The following is an 18,121-nucleotide window of genomic DNA, read 5'->3' on the forward strand; positions in this document are numbered from 1 at the left end:
GGTGTGATTTCCTTTAGGGTGCAAAATGCAACGCATGTTTTCAATGTCTTCAGACCCTCTAGGTTTGGAAAACTTCCTTGATTTATCAGCCATCGCTACGGTGTTGTCTAGTCCATGTTTTCTTTCCTGATGTCTGATGTTTCGATGATTTTGCTTGTCCGGGTTGTCTCGGCTGTTTCTATCCGGGAACCTTTCTCGTGTCTTTTCCTCTGCAGTAATCATCTTTTCTACTGTGTATCTGAATTCTTCATTGTTTCTTAGGTTTTCTTTGCAGAAGTCCTAAAATTGCCACCTAGCCATAATTCCGTGAGAGAAAGCTTCAATTACTTCTTGTTCGGTGATGTCATGTACTTGAGCACGTAGTTCGCCAAATCGTCGATAGTAATCTCTGAGACTTTCACCCCCTTTCTGCTTGAGTCCTTTTAGGTCTGCGTGGGTGATGGGGTGTGTAATGATGCCCGCAAAATTTCTACAGAAAACTCTTTGCAAGTCCTCCCAATTTCTAATTGACCCTAGATTTAACTTATCGAACCATTGGAGGGGCATAGTTTCTAGGGCCATGGGAAAGAACAAAGTCTTGATATCATCGTCTCCTCCGGCTAATTCAATCGACTGTGAGTAAATCTTGAGCCACTGCCTTGGTTCGGTCTTGCCATCATATTTAGAATGGTTGGACGGTTTGAACTTGTGGGATAGTCGTATTGAAGCAAGTCTGCTTACAAAACAGGGGAATCTATCGTGCGTTTCGGCTTCTTTGTATTCTGATTTGGCACCTCCTTCCTGCCAACTGTCGTTTTGTTGAGAGTAGTTCTGCGGGGATGTCTGAACGGGAGCTTCGCTTCTGATCTTCCTTGGTTGTTCGATTCGATAGTTTTGACTATGGTCCCTTCTGCTTTCTCTATTGTGACTTCCACTCGGGCTAAGTCTCTCGAAAGCGGACTTCCTCTGATTTTGATCTTCCTTCCTATGAGATGTTGACCTGGCAGGTAGTCTCGAGTGGGTCCTTTCATCGTGCGTCCTTAGGGCTGCTGATCGGAGGAGGTCCCGGAGCTATTCTTGTTTTTCACTAGAAAGTGATGTCGCTCTGAGTTCTTCTAGTGCTTCTCGGATCCTATTGTAGGGTGTATTCGCCGCACGTCTTTCTTCGGCTTCTTGTTCTGATTTTCTTCTATCGTACTCAGCCAGATCTGATTCATATTTGATCCAAGCTTCCTTGCGCTGCCTAGCACGGTGTTGGCGTCCTTGTTTCAATTTGTTTCTTCTTTCTCTGGCCTGCTTCTGATTCTCGATCTCACCATCGTGCCCCTAGATAAAGGGTGATATGTTGGACTCAGATTCATCCGATGATCTGATGTCGGGTGCTTTTGGGGGAACCAATGGTGATCGAGGACGACGAACCATGAATACTTCTCGTGCGTGAGTTGTTCTGTTATCGGTGTTGGTTTCCACACCATCGGAGTCGTTGATTACTTTAGTAGATGCTTTAAGGTCACAGATCGAGTCTCCTTCTTGGTAGGGTAGAATTGCCATCGTCGTCGTGCCGACTAGTTGGGTACCGCTGTCCTTAGGAACGGAACCTGGCCAGTGGACGATGTAGTCTTGAGATGTTATAATCAGTACGAGACCTTCTTGAGCTCCTCTTAGTGGCATTCTAAGCACCGGATCGAGGGATCCTTCGGGCCGTGCCTAATAGGATTTTGCCATGTTGTGGAGTCCGAACGGAAAAGGACCCGGCTTCTTGAAAAGACTCTGAGTGTATTCCGAGTTGTTTTCTTGATAGGCTGAGGCCGCGTTCCGGAGCCCTATCGGAAAAGAACTCGGTTTCTCGAAAGAACTTGGTAAAGATTCCATCTCGGATGCGAAGCCTGAGTTCGAGTCGAATGCGCAAATCTATGAAATCTGAGTTGGATTAGATATCACAAGCTGCATGAATCTTCCGGTGAGTTGATCTATCGTAGTCGCCGAAATGGAAAGGTCTTCATGGTGATCCAAATCTTTGAGGAGACGGCCTTGAAGCTTGTCATTGTTGTCCACCTCGCAGATCCATGAACCAAAGATGAAGGTTGATCCCGTCGAGAAGATCATGTTGTCGAGGTCCGTCGAGCTCTTGGATGCAAATTGGCCGAAAGCCCTTACCTGGCGTGCCAGCTATCAATGTTTCACCACCGATATCCTGTCACGGGGATACCCGGGGCAGTTTGTTCGGGCTTCAGCGTATGCAGAACTCGACGGTAAACGCAAGAGACAGTCGATTTATCCTGGTTCGGACCCTCGATCGTGATCGAGTAATAGCCCTACGTCCAGTTGGCGTTAGCCTTTGCGTTGGATTGATTGTAAAGTGTTGTGTTGTCCTTTTTTCTCTAGGAACTCTGCCCTCCTTTATATAGTCAGGAGGTCAGAATCCTAGTCGGTTTACAATGAGAGTTCCTAGTAGGATTACAGAATAATACTACTACTAAGATTACATGGGAAGAATCCTAGTTAGACTAGATCTTCTCCCTTTCTTGCGGGGTATCCCGTGGGTCTCGCACCGACAACTACCAAAAGTAATGCCCATCCTGTAAACATCAACTCTTCTCGATAATGGATATGAAAACTTGAAGATTTTGCGAAAGTTCCTCACAATTATGAGAGCATCTTCTTTGACAAAACTGAAGTCCTTAAATGGATAGATGACTTCAAATCTTTGCTCCCTCGTGTTTGTAATAACAACATACCAATATCTATTCTTGCAAGCTGGAACAAAAATCTTTCGACAAAAAACAAAAAGATTTTATGAATTTTAATATGAAATGAATATGAAAAATCCATTCATAAAACATAACATTTCTCCTCATTTTTAAATAGAAAAGGACATATATATCACAAAGCCACACACATATACAGATAGTATGGAATGAAATAAATTAAAAAAACTTACAAGGTTAGCATTGTCTAGACTATATCCAACGTATTTCTCTGAGAAGTGATAAGAAATATGACTTGGAACAAGATCGACATTTTGAAGTTCAAGCTGACAAATATGCATATAAGATTTAATAAATGCATATTGAAAAGCATTATCACAATGGGTAATTACGTTAGACCTACAAGTAGCAACACAAAACTTAAGCATATAATTTAATAAACCAAGTCCAACAGACAAGTTAATTACTACAAGTTATGTGCAAAATATAATAAACCAACCAACTTATGTGCAAAATAAGTTACATAAAAGTTAATAGCTTCAGATTATGTCAACAAATTTAGACATACAAGTTATGTGTAGAAAGTTATACATGTGAAGAAAGTTAGATATAAAAAGTTAGACATGAAACTAATAATTACAAATTATGTGCAAAAAGTTACGCATAAAAGTTTGACAAGAAAGTTACAATTTAATACAGAAACTACAACATAATAACTACAATGTACAAGTTACATGCATATAATTTAATAAACCAAGTTCAATATAAGGAAAATTTTAGGATAGTTCATACTTGTACTTCGAACAAAGTTGAGCAACACAACTTGTGCACAGAAGTTAGGCAATATAACTTATGTAAATAAGTTATGGAACACAATTTATCTGCATAACTTATGACATATAAAGCTTGTGGTATATGGAGCTAAGATATAGACAATCACATATGTCAAAAAAAGTCATTTACATACACCAAATGTTTTCTTCACTAGAACTATACAAGCAAGAAAAAATTCAGCACATATATCAAATGCACTTCACATATTAGACTTAGTTCTATACCAAAAGCACATACATTTAGTCACACATCCCCAAAACACTCCTAATAATACAAGTGAATTGTGGTCTCAAGCACTTCTAATCATACAAGAAAATAAAAACATTCAATACTTTCTGCTGCACAAATGAACTAGTCCTACGGTTTAACAAAGAAACCTTGAAATAAATTAAAACTAAGATTCCACTTAGATTGATATTATCCAAAGAAATAATGAAAAATAACACATAAAAAAGACTGAAACAACACTAAATCAGGCTTGACATAACAATACTCTAGATTGGTAATATACTCTAACCACTCCCTGGATTGGTAGTGTACGTATAATATTCATGTTTGATTGAGCATTCACATCAACATCCTATCTATTCAACTTTCTGGCTGCTCGGTACAGTTGGTCATCCTCCAATGATACTGAAAATGATTGTGCTCACATAGACTGGAGAAAGCTTATAGACAACAAAAGAGAGGACAAAGAGGATAAACTATGTACTAAAAAAATTAAGTGTCAATCGTATACCCATACCCTGTGCTCCATATTGATAGTATATTCAATTACTGTTAATAATCAACTCAAATCCACCACAATAACAATACCCCATAGTGATAGTATATTCAAGTACTGTCAGTAATCAACTCAAATGCAGCACAAGGATAACTAATTAATATTATCACCAAAGGAAGACTAGTTAGTATTTTCATCTTGGCTTACGGATTAATATTATCACCAAAGAAAAATAACTAAAAATAAATTAGAACAAAACAGGGCAACACTGATGTGTAAGCCTCATGTTCTTATATCTTTCAAAGCAAGATGTGTTGGGTTGTATTATAACTTTTTTTGTTTAGTTCAGTTGAATGACACAGCTAGTTTAAGAAAGCAGCCAACAATGCTCAAATTTTTATGTCATAGTTCATTTTCTGATTATGTGCAAAAGGCTATTAAGGAAAAGAAGGAGTGTTATAAGCGCTTGTATCATGACAGGTGTGCAGACAACATAGAGAAGTACAAGGTGACAAAGAAGACTGCAAAACAAACGACGAGTGAGGCAAAGGGCTCACGATAGGAAGACATGGGATTTCAATCAAGTCAAGTGCATAAAGGATGAGATGGAGCAGCTCTTGATAAAGGAGGAGGAGATCAGACATAGATGGCAAGAGTATTTTGATAACTATTCAATGGTAAGAACGAGAACACCACCGTTTAGCTAGATGACTCGTTTAATGACACTAACAGACACTTTGTACGGAGAATTCAAAAATCGAAGGTCCGAGAAGTCTTGAAAAGGATGAAAGGGACAAAGCGATGGGCCATGATGGTATCCCAATCAAGATGTGGAGATGTCTCGGGGATAGTGCTATAATATGGCTAACCAAGATGTTCAAAGTGTTTCATATGAATGTTGCAAAAGTAGATTGAGATGTTGAATACGTTGCAATGGTTATACACGTGGGCTGCAAGCGTGTATTTCAAATGTTTCATCTGTTTTTTTCAGACGTATGTTGCAAGTGTTTTTATTTGGATGTCGCACATGTTTCACACATATATTGTATTTGTTTCACAAATATGTTGTAAGTGTTTTATCTGGATATAGCATATATTTTACAATGGTTTCTCAAGTGTTTTTAGGTGTTTTTGCAAGTATTTCGGACACATGTTTCATGTGTTTTTAGACGCATGTTGCAAATGTTTTATTTGGGTGTTTCTAAAATGGATCAGGTGTTGTATATGTTGCAATGTGACTCACCTGCCATAGCCGACTGCTGCAGCTACTGGGACGCCGTGCATGCGTGTGATAAGATGATGATTATCAGTAAAAGAGTACCGAAAAAAAAACAAAGGACATAAAACACTGCATCCCCAATAAGCATGGACAACAAAACAGCTCATCATTCACCAATCACCACCAGGGACGAAGCCAAAAAAAAATTAGGAGGAGCTGAACAAAAGAATATAGGCTTTTTTTCTTTTCTTAACTTTAGCCTCTCCTCATCTAATACATGTATGCATAAAATTTTAAGGAAGGCTCCTCCGGTGGCTCCGTCGCTGATCACCACGAAAGGTCCTAAATAACAGCATTTAGCGCGAAGACAAACACAGTCGAAAGCACGCACCCCAGTCAGATTGCGAGAAGGCTTTTTTTTTTTTTGCAAAGGTGAGAGCGACAACGTTGAACCATGGCAAAGCCATGCGCATGTCCCGTCCTCACCAACTCTTGGGTCTTGAGTCCTGATGCGCACCAACCGCAGACCTGCTGCGACCGAGCTTCCTGCCCCAGAGATGAACACGAAATTTCCGAACCACTGGCCACCAAGATTGGCACATGTTTGTCTTCTCTTCCAACTAACTGGCGCATTGGCATGGTCGTCTTGGACCAGTCACCACAGTCCACACCACCAGCTCCCTTCCCGGAAGCCTATTTAAACCTCGCCGCTCCCACTGGTTCTCTCCAGGAAGAGCAGCACTACCAAATCCTAGCGCAACACTAGCTCTCCTGCACAGCTTCCCGACAATCCATATCTCGCTGATCGGAATTTTTCAAATCGATCCTCAGCTTCATCGGTGCTTTAGTTCTCTGTGCTTGCAATGGCGTGCGAGAACAGCAACGTTACTGCCAACGGCGACTCCCTGTGCATGGCGACGCCCCGCGCTGACCCGCTTAACTGGGGGAAGGCGGCGGAGGAGCTGATGGGCAGCCACCTCGACGAGGTGAAGCGGATGGTGGCCGAGTACCGCCAACCCTTGGTGAAGATCGAGGGCGCCAGCCTCCGGATCGCGCAGGTGGCCGCCGTGGCCGCCGGCGCTGGCGAGGCCCGCGTCGAGCTCGACGAGTCCGCCCGTGGCCGGGTCAAGGCCAGCAGCGACTGGGTCATGAACAGCATGATGAACGGCACCGACAGCTACGGCGTCACCACCGGCTTCGGCGCCACGTCCCACAGGAGGACCAAGGAGGGCGGCGCTCTCCAGAGGGAGCTCATCCGGTTCCTCAACGCTGGCGCATTCGGCACCGGCACCGACGGCCACGTCCTGCCGGCCGAAGCCACGAGGGCGGCCATGCTCGTCCGCATCAACACCCTGCTCCAGGGGTACTCCGGCATCCGCTTCGAGATCCTGGAGGCGATCGTCAAGCTGCTCAATGCCAACGTCACGCCGTGCCTGCCGCTCCGCGGCACCGTCACCGCGTCCGGCGACCTCGTGCCGCTCTCCTACATTGCCGGCCTCGTCACCGGGCGCGAGAACTCTGTTGCAGTCGCCCCGGATGGCAGCAAGGTGAACGCCGCTGAGGCGTTCAAGATTGCCGGCATTCAGGGCGGCTTCTTCGAGCTGCAGCCCAAGGAGGGTCTTGCGATGGTGAACGGCACGGCCGTGGGCTCTGGCCTTGCCTCCACCGTGCTCTTTGAGGCGAACATCCTAGCCATCCTTGCCGAGGTCCTGTCCGCCGTGTTCTGCGAGGTCATGAACGGCAAGCCGGAGTACACCGACCACCTGACCCACAAGCTGAAGCACCACCCGGGACAGATCGAGGCGGCTGCCATCATGGAGCACATCTTGGAGGGCAGCTCCTACATGAAGCTTGCCAAGAAGCTCGGCGAGCTGGACCCGTTGATGAAGCCGAAGCAGGACCGGTACGCGCTCCGCACGTCGCCGCAGTGGCTTGGCCCCCAGATTGAGGTTATCCGTGCCGCCACCAAGTCCATTGAGCGCGAGATCAACTCCGTCAACGACAACCCGCTCATCGATGTCGCCCGCAGCAAGGCTCTTCACGGTGGCAACTTCCAGGGCACGCCCATCGGGGTGTCCATGGACAACACCCGTCTCGCCATCGCAGCCATCGGCAAGCTCATGTTTGCGCAGTTCTCCGAGCTCGTCAACGACTACTACAACAACGGCTTGCCCTCCAACCTGTCCGGTGGGCGCAACCCCAGCTTGGACTACGGCTTCAAGGGCGCCGAGATCGCCATGGCGTCCTACTGCTCTGAGCTGCAGTTCCTGGGGAACCCGGTCACCAACCACGTCCAGAGCGCGGAGCAGCACAACCAGGACGTGAACTCGCTCGGACTCATCTCCTCCATGAAGACCGCTGAGGCCATCGAGATCCTGAAGCTCATGTCCTCGACGTTCCTGATCGCCCTGTGCCAGGCGGTCGACCTGCGGCACATCGAGGAGAACGTCAAGAGCGCCGTCAAGAGCTGCGTGATGACGGTGGCGAAGAAGACTCTGAGCACCAACTCCACCGGCGGTCTCCACGTCGCGCGCTTCTGCGAGAAGGACCTGCTCCAGGAGATCGAGCGCGAGGCGGTGTTCGCGTATGCCGACGACCCCTGCAGCGCTAACTACCCGCTGATGAAGAAGCTTCGCAACGTGCTCGTGGAGCGCGCCCTCGCCAACGGCGCTGCCGAGTTCGACGCCGAGACATCCGTGTTCGCCAAGGTCGCCCAGTTCGAGGAGGAGCTGCGCGCGGCGCTGCCCAAGGCGGTGGAGGCTGCACGGGCGGCTGTCGAGAACGGCACGGCAGCGGTACCAAACAGAATCACCGAGTGCCGCTCCTACCCGCTCTACCGCTTCGTGCGCGAGGAGCTCGGAGCCGTGTACCTCACAGGCGAGAGGACGCGCTCTCCCGGCGAGGAGCTCAACAAGGTGCTCGTTGCCATCAACCAGAGCAAGCACATCGACCCGTTGCTCGAGTGCCTCAAGGAGTGGAACGGCGAGCCCCTGCCCATCTGCTGAGCAGAGAAACGGATCGGGAGAAAGAGCGGAGTGTTCATTGTTCAATAGTTCGAAATCAGTTTTTTTTTCTTCTTCCTTTATTTTTGGAAAGTGGGTAGCAAAGGCTAATGACTGTATTCCATTCTTATGAATTACGTTAAGTTTTTAAGAAATATGTATTCCATTCTAGTTATTATTTTGTTTTGACAGCTAAATGTCTAAATTATTATCGAATCAGGTTTTTCTAACAGTATCTTGATCATAAAAAGAAGTACAGGCTTGCTAAGTGGAATATACTTTGCGAGCCAAGATGTATGGGGTTTTGGGCATCTTGAATATAGAAGTTAGTACTATTGTTTACTCAGTAAATGATTGTTCAAACTTTTGAATGAGGTGGGTATTTGGCAAGATGTGTTGAAAAAGAAATATTTAAAAAAACAAATGTTTGTCCCAAGTGGTAAAGCGGCTGTCCCACTTTTGGGTAGGACTTATGGATGTTAAAGATCTTTTCTAAAAAAAAGATTTAAAGTTAATAGTGTAAACTGAACTAGATTTTGGAAGGATCTTTGTATTGTGCAAGAACCTTTAAAACTAAAATGTCCAGGTCTTACGGAATAATGAGAAGAAAAGATGTTAAACTAGTCAAAGGGCTAAGTTCAACCCCTCTGAACATTTGGTTTAGAAGGGCAATAGTTGGTGATAGGTCCAAGGATTGACTTAGTCTTGTATCCTTAGTTTTACCCATTTATTTAAATGAGATGGTTTTACTTGGCTGTTAGGAAAAATAGTGTTTTCTTAACTCAATCTTTGTATGGAGATATCATGAAAAAAAAGAGAGAATTTCTAGGGAAAAATTGTTCTGGCAGAGATACCTTTGAAGATAAAGATTTTTCTGTGGTAGGAGAGGTGTGATCCTAATAAAAGATAATTTACTAAAGCCTGAAAAGGGAACACTAAGTGTAACTTATGTGGCTTAGAAGAAACAGTACAACACCTCTCTTTTGACTGTCGTATGGCTAAATTTTTGCGGAATGCATTGTTCATCATTTTAAATTTGCATCCACCCAAGAATACGGTCCACTTGTTTGGTTCTTGATAAAGAGTTTTGCTTCAAGTTTGAGAAACCAGGTTATAATGGGGTTGGCACACTACTACAGCAGGTTCGTCACATCCGGTCCAGAACCCCCCATCTCTGACGGTTATGCCACTCGGCACTAACTTGTCGACGGTGATGACATGGTTAACACCGATGGTTCAAAACCAGTAGTGTTAATAGTAGATCATTGTCGTTTTGTCATCTGATCCGTTGTTGTTAGGGTTATTTTTGCAGTGGGATCCTGTCAAAATCCAGCATTGCATATTTTCTAAGCACCGCCATTTTGTGGATGCAAACGTCGTTGCCTGTAATATGAACGACGGTTGATTGGTTCATCTGATGGTACCTAGGTGACGTGCACTAACGTTTCATATTTTGGTACGGTCATACGGCTGTGTTGGCCATTTGATCAGCATCGGTTATGCGTACATTCCGTCGGTGTATAGGTTGTTATGAAAGGTTGTCCATGTTTGCATCCACCTTTGATGACTACTATATCACCGGCGGATGTGGCTGGGAAACCAGTGATGTCGTTGTCCACATGACTAACGGTTACTTGTATTAACAGACTTGTATTAACAGACGGTGAAAATATTATGATCAGGAGCGTTTATTGGGTTAAAGCGGTGGTGGTCAGTTTTGATATTAACTCCGGTTTTTAATCCATGGTGGTAGCCGAGCAACTCCTACGCGGGGCTGCCGCGGGCATGAGCAGGGCGGGGCGAGGCCAGGCCAGCGCCAGCGCAGCCGGGCGAGTTGTGGATATGGCGGCGGATCTGGTGTCACCGCTATTTTTTCTCTTTTTTGTTTTATGAAAATAAGAATCACAGTTGGGTGAGCACCCAATAGTAGAAAGGACCGGCCTATCACTATCGACCTTGTACTACCGGATCAAAATTCGGCAGTTAAAGCCAGTTTTGAACCGGTAGTGGATAACAACTCTTGCATAGTGGAGGGAGCCATTCAACTTACTTGTCATCAAGTACTTCGGAGGCTATTGTCGATGATATGGACCCAGGGTACGTCATCAGACGTTGTGATCAAGCAACTCGACGTAGGAAGCTTATGCAACGACTTCACCAAGATATGACAGTGTTTACATCAAAATTTGGGAAGAAAAACGCGGGAACTCGAAGCTTCAAAGATTGTGTCAATCAAGGAATCGATTGCATAAGGATCGATATCAGCTGATTCAGATGCGACACTGAAATCGGCTCTCTTCGAATGACGTCAGCAGATAACGACAATGAGCTACGATTGGTGTCAGAAATATATGCCGGACTCTATAAAAGGGAAAGATTAGGGTCTAAATTATCTTAAGTTAGGAATATTTTCCTCATACCAAATATTGTAATGAGTCGTACTTGAGTATGATTCATACTTAGGCTCCGGGTATAAATATTGGACCCCGGCTATTGTAAAGAGGACATCAATCCAATCAATACAAGTTACTTTTTTCGGCTTTACGCTAACCCTTAGGAGTAGGAGTAGTGTAGATCTCGGCGAGTTATTCAACAAGCAAGGCTGCATCGGTCCGGCCGACCTCCGACTTGTCTGTAAGTACCATCATGGCTTATACTTCTGTTTGTACGGCTGCATCGGTTAAGTTCGACCTCCACTGCGAACTCTAGTATAAGCTAGTTATCGACTCTTATCTAGTTTAAGTATGGCTGCATCGGTTAAGTTCGACCTCCACTGCTCGAATTAGATTAAGGTCAAGTTATTGGCTCTACCTAAGGGTGGCGTCCTTCGGGTAGATTCATTAAGTTACCGATCTTGCTGATGTTCTTATTGTTATTTAGTTTTTAGCAACATCAATCTGCCCGATCGAGATCGATCTAGATCGGCCTCACATCCTTTTAGTCCGTCGTTTACTTTGTTACAATACGATATTTCTTACAATGAGCGACGGGTTACATTTTATCGGCTGTTCTACCTCGATCTTGGTCGTTCATATTACGCGGTTGAGGCATATGCGATCTTGAAGAGGTTTGTCGGCTAGTTAAATCTGGTCTATGGTTCACTATTATGGCTGCAACGATCTAGTCGATCCCCACTGATGGCACTTTAGATCGGAGGATGCTAGTTGATAAATTTGTTCTCGATCAGGCGTGACCTTAACTGTTTGCTATGCCTGCATCGGCTAAATAGCCGATCGCATATGCTTTAACGCCTACAGTGTGTCTCCATGATTTTGTTAAATATGAATAGATCTGTGTGCTTTAAAGGTTTGATTTGTTGTCTTTATCACGGCTACCATCGATCCGGTCGAACCCCACTGTTAGGTCTGATGAGTTTATAGATTTATACATGTTAAATAGTCAATTGTTCACATGTTATAGTCCTTTTTCACCTAAATCGGCCTTCGAGTTTTCACACATATAGCATGTCTTTCAGAAAGCCTATCAACGTATAGATGGTTTTACGGATTCTTCGGTTGTGGTTTGTTATTATCATTATAGCTGCCATCGATCCGATCAACCCTCACTGTTGATGGTAACAGATTAAATTCAGAGCGTTTGTAGGTCCATTTGCACTAGACAGTCGATTTGCTCGCATGCTATATCCTTTCTCATTAGATTAATCGGCTTTGAAAGCATCTAGGCCCCTAGTTGGGCTTCGGTGATTAATGACAATACGTGATTACTGTGACTAACGTGTGTTTTGCAGAGGCAATTAAGTTAGGTCACGGTAATGGAGATCGATTGGGCAATCAAGGTGGTCATGCCCCTACGATGGAAATCGTTTCAGTTTTCAAAGGATGGACGACAAGGTTAAGGATGGACTAGTTCTAAGTGTCGATTGGAGTTGGAGTGACACTTAGAGTAGTTTAGGACTTTGTTTTTCCTTTAGCCGTACTATTAAGGGGGGTACAAATGGGTAGCTTGACCTAGGTGAGTCTAGTGGGTTACACTACACCACAACACTAATATAGCGTCACACGTGTGTCGTTATAAATATACTAATACCGTTGAACCGTCGGTCAGTATAGCTTGCTCACAAATCAAGTGTCGGTAAATGTACCTTTTACGTTGAACTATCGGTCGGTATAGATATTTAGCTGTACAATCAGACGATCGGTCGGGACAGATCCATAAAAAGGACGAACTATTAGTCGGTATATAGGCCTGTCCGTCTGCGGGAACTGAAAACAAACGAAAGGTCCATCGCGGGAAGTTGAAAACGAAAAAAAGGCCTTAACTAACGGTAAGACTTGGCCCAAATACTGCAAACCCTAACATTTGCGTTCAGTCTCCCTCAGCTCTTATCACGCCGCCGCCTCTCTCTGCGCCCGCCCGCCCAACTCCACTACCGCCGCCGCCGCACAAGACCGCCGCCGTTGCCTTGCGCACTCAGACACCACCCACTGCCGCCTCGCCTCCCACTTCGCTGGCTCCCCTCTGCCCCTCTTCTATCCTCGTTGGCTCAGGGGTGCAGCCCCGACAAAGGCATCCCCGCACGTGGCCCAGATCCGGCTAAGGGTGCCCTGGGGACAGCTGCTCGGCCTCGTTCCGGGCCTAGGGTGGCCGGAGGACAGCTGTTCGGCTTCGATCCGGGCCTAGAGCGACCGGAGGAGAGCTACGTGCTCGGCCTTGATCCGGACCTAGGACGGAGAGGGCCGGCCAAAGGCAGCGTGAGGTCCGGCCTGCTGGATGGGGGCATCGAGCCCATCATGCTCCACGCGCTCTATCGATGATTTGGCCTGCGACGATGGCACCGGTGTCATCCAGCGGCGGTCGGCTCGAGTACGGCTCCAGCAGCTGGGATCTGTGGCGTGATGTGTCCTTGAGATCATGCCCCTGCAAGCTCTTGTTCAGGTTGGAACCACCCTCCCCCTTCTGAATGACATGAACATCATGCTTCCCCTTTATTTTTGTGTGCTCTCCTTCAAAGGTTTACGAAAGTGGAATACATGATAATCAGCAACCATGAATTGTTTTTCAGAAGATCATGCTAATGCATGAGAATGGATATAGAAAGGTTTGAAAGAATGGGGCTAGGATGGCTTTAAGGAATATAACTCGTTTTTTTGGTAGGTCTCTAAAGGAACAGGTTGAAACTAGATAATCAGTTTGTTGTATCACCTTATGCCGATTCACCAAGGAAAAAATTCACTTCATCTATAAAAGCATGCTCATGTTAGTATTTTAATTGAATTAACACTCCCAACGATTAATGGAAGTGTCACGCTAGAGTTTGTAAATAAGATTGTATTAGCTAGCTTTACTCCTGGCCACTATTTTTAAATTCCCTGCCCCTTTTTTTTAGTTTGGAAATAATGCAATTAGAATGGGGGACATAATTTGTCCCACAAAGAATATTGTAGTCTTAGTCAACCAATACTTTCGATTGGTTTTCATTGAGCTTGGGCAGCAGATTATTTTTTTTCTAAGGTTTATGCTATTACTGCCTACTTGAGTCCTATGCACCTAGCATGCATTTATGAATGGAGCTTGAAGCCATGGGAACTTGCTACTTTAATCTTATCAGGGTTTACGATAGCTGTTTGTTACTTTTACTCATTTATGTCATAAATTGTTGACAGCTAGTGGAAAGGTATTAGTTTATGAAGGTAACTTGATTTCCAAATTGTTTGCAGACCTCCTGCATGTTTTTTCATACCTACCGAAGGATCTCAACTTCATTCAGCATACTAGCTATATTGGTTGGAAGGAGTAAGGGCACTTTATCATTTTTGGTTCTAGTCTCTCTCTCAATTTAGGGCTGGAAGTTATTTACATTGTCTGTCTGTCTCTGCATCTAGGGAAAGACAAATAAGGCCAATCATCGTTGATCCTGGTCTATGTCTCTCATCCAGGAATGACATTTTTTATGCCACCCAAAAGCGTGATCTGCCAAATGCTTATAAATTGTTTACAGGTGAGGGAGTACTGTCTTTAATCTATCACTACCGCATGACTCACACAGTTGACCAAGAACAGTGGTGACACGGTCCAATTATTCTGTCGTTGATGCCTGTTATATGATTACCAGAGCAAAGCATGCTTTTGTGAAAAACTACATCTGTTGTGACCCAAAAAATGATTGCACTCACTTTTTTGAAACTTAGCCACAAATATACAAAAGGGATATTTAGATTTATAATCTGGAAATTCCATCATTAGATTTTTCACCAAGTAATGCCCGAGGTTTGTATCGTCCAAAATGGTAATTAAGTGAAGATATTTTGGGGTGGGCATGGGTTTGTTACCAGTTAACTTTCTTACGTTGATTATCATTCCTTTACCCAGGTGTGCATTTGTGCTACTGAACAGGGGAGGGGTGGTGATAGCAAAAACTGTAGTGATAATGACTCCCACAAGCAAACTGAAAACATTTTCTCCGGAGGGTACTTAGATGAAGCTGATGATAGTTTTCCCTGCCTCACTCGGAGACGTTGACATGTTGCTTCTTTATTTCAATTTGCTTGTTCTCATTGTATTTTAAGCTTATCTGTTGATCAAATTTAGGATCTCTGTTATCTAGTATTTTTTGGACACTGCAACTATTCCTGTTTAAATCTGTGTCTGATTACTTAATTAGCAAAGTAATGGTGAATGACTCAAATCGATTTACAAACAGTAACCACTTCTGCATTTGATCATATAGACCAATAGAGTACTTGAAAGGTACTGAAAGCACCGTTGTTATCTGTATCTAACAGATACTGAAGGTACTTGAAGAAATACTGAAATCTCACCTATTGATTGAATGCAGGTAGCTGAAATGCTGAAACAGGACAACCGGAAAGTGCAGAAAAAACACCATTACTAGGCCATTCAAGCTAAGGACTGATGTGAGTTTTTACACCATTTCTTCTTGAAACTATGGTGTGTGGTATGTGGAGATTTGGATCTAGAGTTGGGTTCTATTCTCACTGCATTTCTGAAATATGCTTCGTTGAATTGTTTTTAGCATTCTTTGTTCAGCATGTACAGTTGTGGCACTAAACACTGATCCATGGTGCAGTGATAGTACAGTTAATACTCAGTGTTTGGAACCTTCTCCCTTCGAGGCAATAGTTGTAGGAGCTTTCACTACTCTCTGACTGATGATCGACAACTGTATTTGCTATTCTTTTGGATCATGTACTCTTGTGAATTAACAGAACACATTATAAAAGCAACGAATGCATTAGTATAAATATCTGCATCCATTGTGTTGCAATTTTTTGAAGACCGGTGGCATGTGAATCAGAGTAAGGTAGCAGGCTAGCAGAAGAAAGATGGCCTCTCTTTTCATGATAATTTCAACAGATTTCTGTAATACTATCATAACCTAACATTTGAAATTTCTTCAGACAAATAGTGTACTCTGAAAACTTTATACCCAGACATTTTTTTATCTATGAAGAGATTTAGTAATTTAGCAATTCCTCAATTGTATTTTTCATATGTAATTGCCACTGGTTGCTACATCCATTTTATTGCTCAGCGTGCGCCTGCCCTATCTGCTTAGCGTGCACCTGCCATTGTGCTTGTTTCCCTTGCATTTTACTGGGCTGATTAGTGGAAATTAGTTCCGTGCAGCATTGCACGTAATTGTTTAGTCACTATATGTACCATTGAACTAGGTCAGTAGTAACTTGCAGATTTTGACTTGATTTTCACAGGTCTGATTAATGCATTGAAGCTTATCCAGCCTATCAAGGACAAATACCCAGGTATCACTTACGCAGATTTGTTCCAGTTAGCAAGTGCTATGGCAATTGAGGTCATTGTCCTTTCTCTGCTTAAGTATCTCACTTGGTCATTTGATCAGTCAAGTCTATGTAGTAATATGTTTGGTCAATCGCATAATACAGGAAGCTGGTGGCCCGAAAATTCCAATGAAATATGGGCGGGTTGATGTCACAGCAGCTGAGCAGTGTCCACCCGAAGGGAGGCTTCCTGGTCAGTGTTTCCAATGGGTTCTTCATTCCATACCAATATCTCATTTTTGGTTTTGTTCAATGCTTGAAATGTGACTTATGAGAGGTATCAAACTAAATTGTTGCTAATGCACATGTTCTGCAGACGCTGGCCCACGTGATCCGGCTGAACACCTTAGGGAGGTATTCTATAGAATGGGCCTTGATGACAAGGTGTGGCGGGTTTTGAAACTTAACTGTCTATCTGTATTTTCTTGAGCTATGTCATTGAACTTCCGGGGCATTTGTGCAGGAAATTGTTGCACTATCTGGAGCACATACACTTGGAAGAGCAAGGCCCGACCGGAGTGGCTGGGGAAAACCAGAAACAAAATATACCGTATGTTTTTATGTTCTATTTGCTTCAGTTTAAATAAGAAACAATAGGTTATTTTCAATAATATGGAGTTTTTGGGCATGCTCGAACCATACGCTATCCATTATTCTGTATTTTGAGTACAGAATACACACTTTGCTATCATGTTGTGACTTAGAATTCCTAGGGTTCTTTGCCTTACAGTGTAGTTACTTGATAAGACTTGATAACTTCTATAGTCTGTCTCCTTTTGCTATGTTTAGTGACAGAACATAATCAAGACGCAAAAACTTACCTGATAGCCAGTATTCTTGGTATTGTACTATTCTCCACCTCTTGACGTTTTTTAATTGACAAATGAAACTTCTGTTCTTCTCACTTCTCATACCTAGACTATCTTCTTTGCAAACTTCATTACCAGGCAGGTTGTGAAAATGGTTAGTTTCAATTAACCAGTACTGAGGTGTTCCTGTCATTGCATTTTGCAGAAGGATGGGCCTGGTGAGCCTAGAGGGCAATCATGGACAGTTGAGTGGTTGAAGTGGCTTTAGGTGTTAGTGAGCTAAGATTTTGGTCACAAGTGGTGGATGTATGACTTTTGGTTGCATGAGGTAGATGTTGTATGACTTTTGGTCACATGAGGTAGATGTAGGGATGTTGATGGCTTGCTCATGCACAAACTTCATGTTTGCGAGCTTATAATGTATCTTATACTTATGATGTTGAATCTGACCGACCTTACATTGGGCTACTCATATATGAATGGATCATATATGAATGAATCTATTGTCAATGTTTTATGCTCATATTAATCAATGTCCTTGTATGTATGGTTAATGCATATTGTATTGAACGTTTGTGCGTTGACAATAGATAATTTGGGTTTCATTATGTACTGCTGACCAGCAACAAATATATTGTCTCTATATGAATGATTCGCGTTGGACTGTTAGTTGCTAAAAGTATTTATAGCCTCAAACTATGTGTCGGTATATATAGCCCCTAAGGCGTCAGACTGTCGGTCGCTAAAAACGTGTCGGTCGGTATAGGCTATACCGACGCCACTTTCAGCGACTCTAGCTAAGTGTCGGCATAGATCTATACCGACCAATGGAACGTCGCTATATCGATCTATAGCGACCGACGGTACGTCGCTATTCTGGGGTTGTGGTGTAGTGTTAGGTGTGGTGCACACTTGCTAAAACTAGGACTAGGTAGCTCCAAAATAGCCCTTAGATCCAATGGAGCAAACTTCATTCACGTACGTTCGAAGGTTGGAAGTGAATGGAGGGTCAAATACTGACCGGACGCTGGCTCCAGTGTGACCGGACGCTGGCTCAGGGTCCGGACA

The 18,121-nt window shown here is 43.8% G+C and overlaps 2 protein-coding genes across 2 annotated transcripts; both read left to right on the forward strand.

Annotated features, from left to right (window-relative positions):
* Positions 1 to 6,208: 6,208 nt before the first annotated feature.
* Positions 6,209 to 8,604, forward strand: LOC136467342 (phenylalanine ammonia-lyase-like). Its single transcript, XM_066465997.1, has one exon. The coding sequence runs from the start codon at positions 6,328 to 6,330 to the stop codon at positions 8,467 to 8,469; it is 2,142 nt and encodes a 713-aa protein (XP_066322094.1). The 5' UTR covers positions 6,209 to 6,327; the 3' UTR covers positions 8,470 to 8,604.
* A 6,081-nt stretch (positions 8,605 to 14,685) lies between these two features.
* Positions 14,686 to 17,321, forward strand: LOC136465880 (probable L-ascorbate peroxidase 8, chloroplastic). The gene is made up of 8 exons (XM_066464444.1): positions 14,686 to 14,694; positions 14,797 to 14,894; positions 15,155 to 15,174; positions 16,158 to 16,258; positions 16,350 to 16,437; positions 16,561 to 16,628; positions 16,708 to 16,794; positions 17,259 to 17,321. Exons 1-8 carry the CDS (start codon positions 14,686 to 14,688, stop codon positions 17,319 to 17,321), a joined length of 534 nt encoding a protein of 177 aa, XP_066320541.1.
* The last annotated feature ends 800 nt before the right edge of the window (positions 17,322 to 18,121 follow it).

Source organism: Miscanthus floridulus, chromosome 7, assembly GCF_019320115.1.
Source record: "Miscanthus floridulus cultivar M001 chromosome 7, ASM1932011v1, whole genome shotgun sequence".
Classification (NCBI taxonomy): Eukaryota; Viridiplantae; Streptophyta; class Magnoliopsida; order Poales; family Poaceae; genus Miscanthus; species Miscanthus floridulus.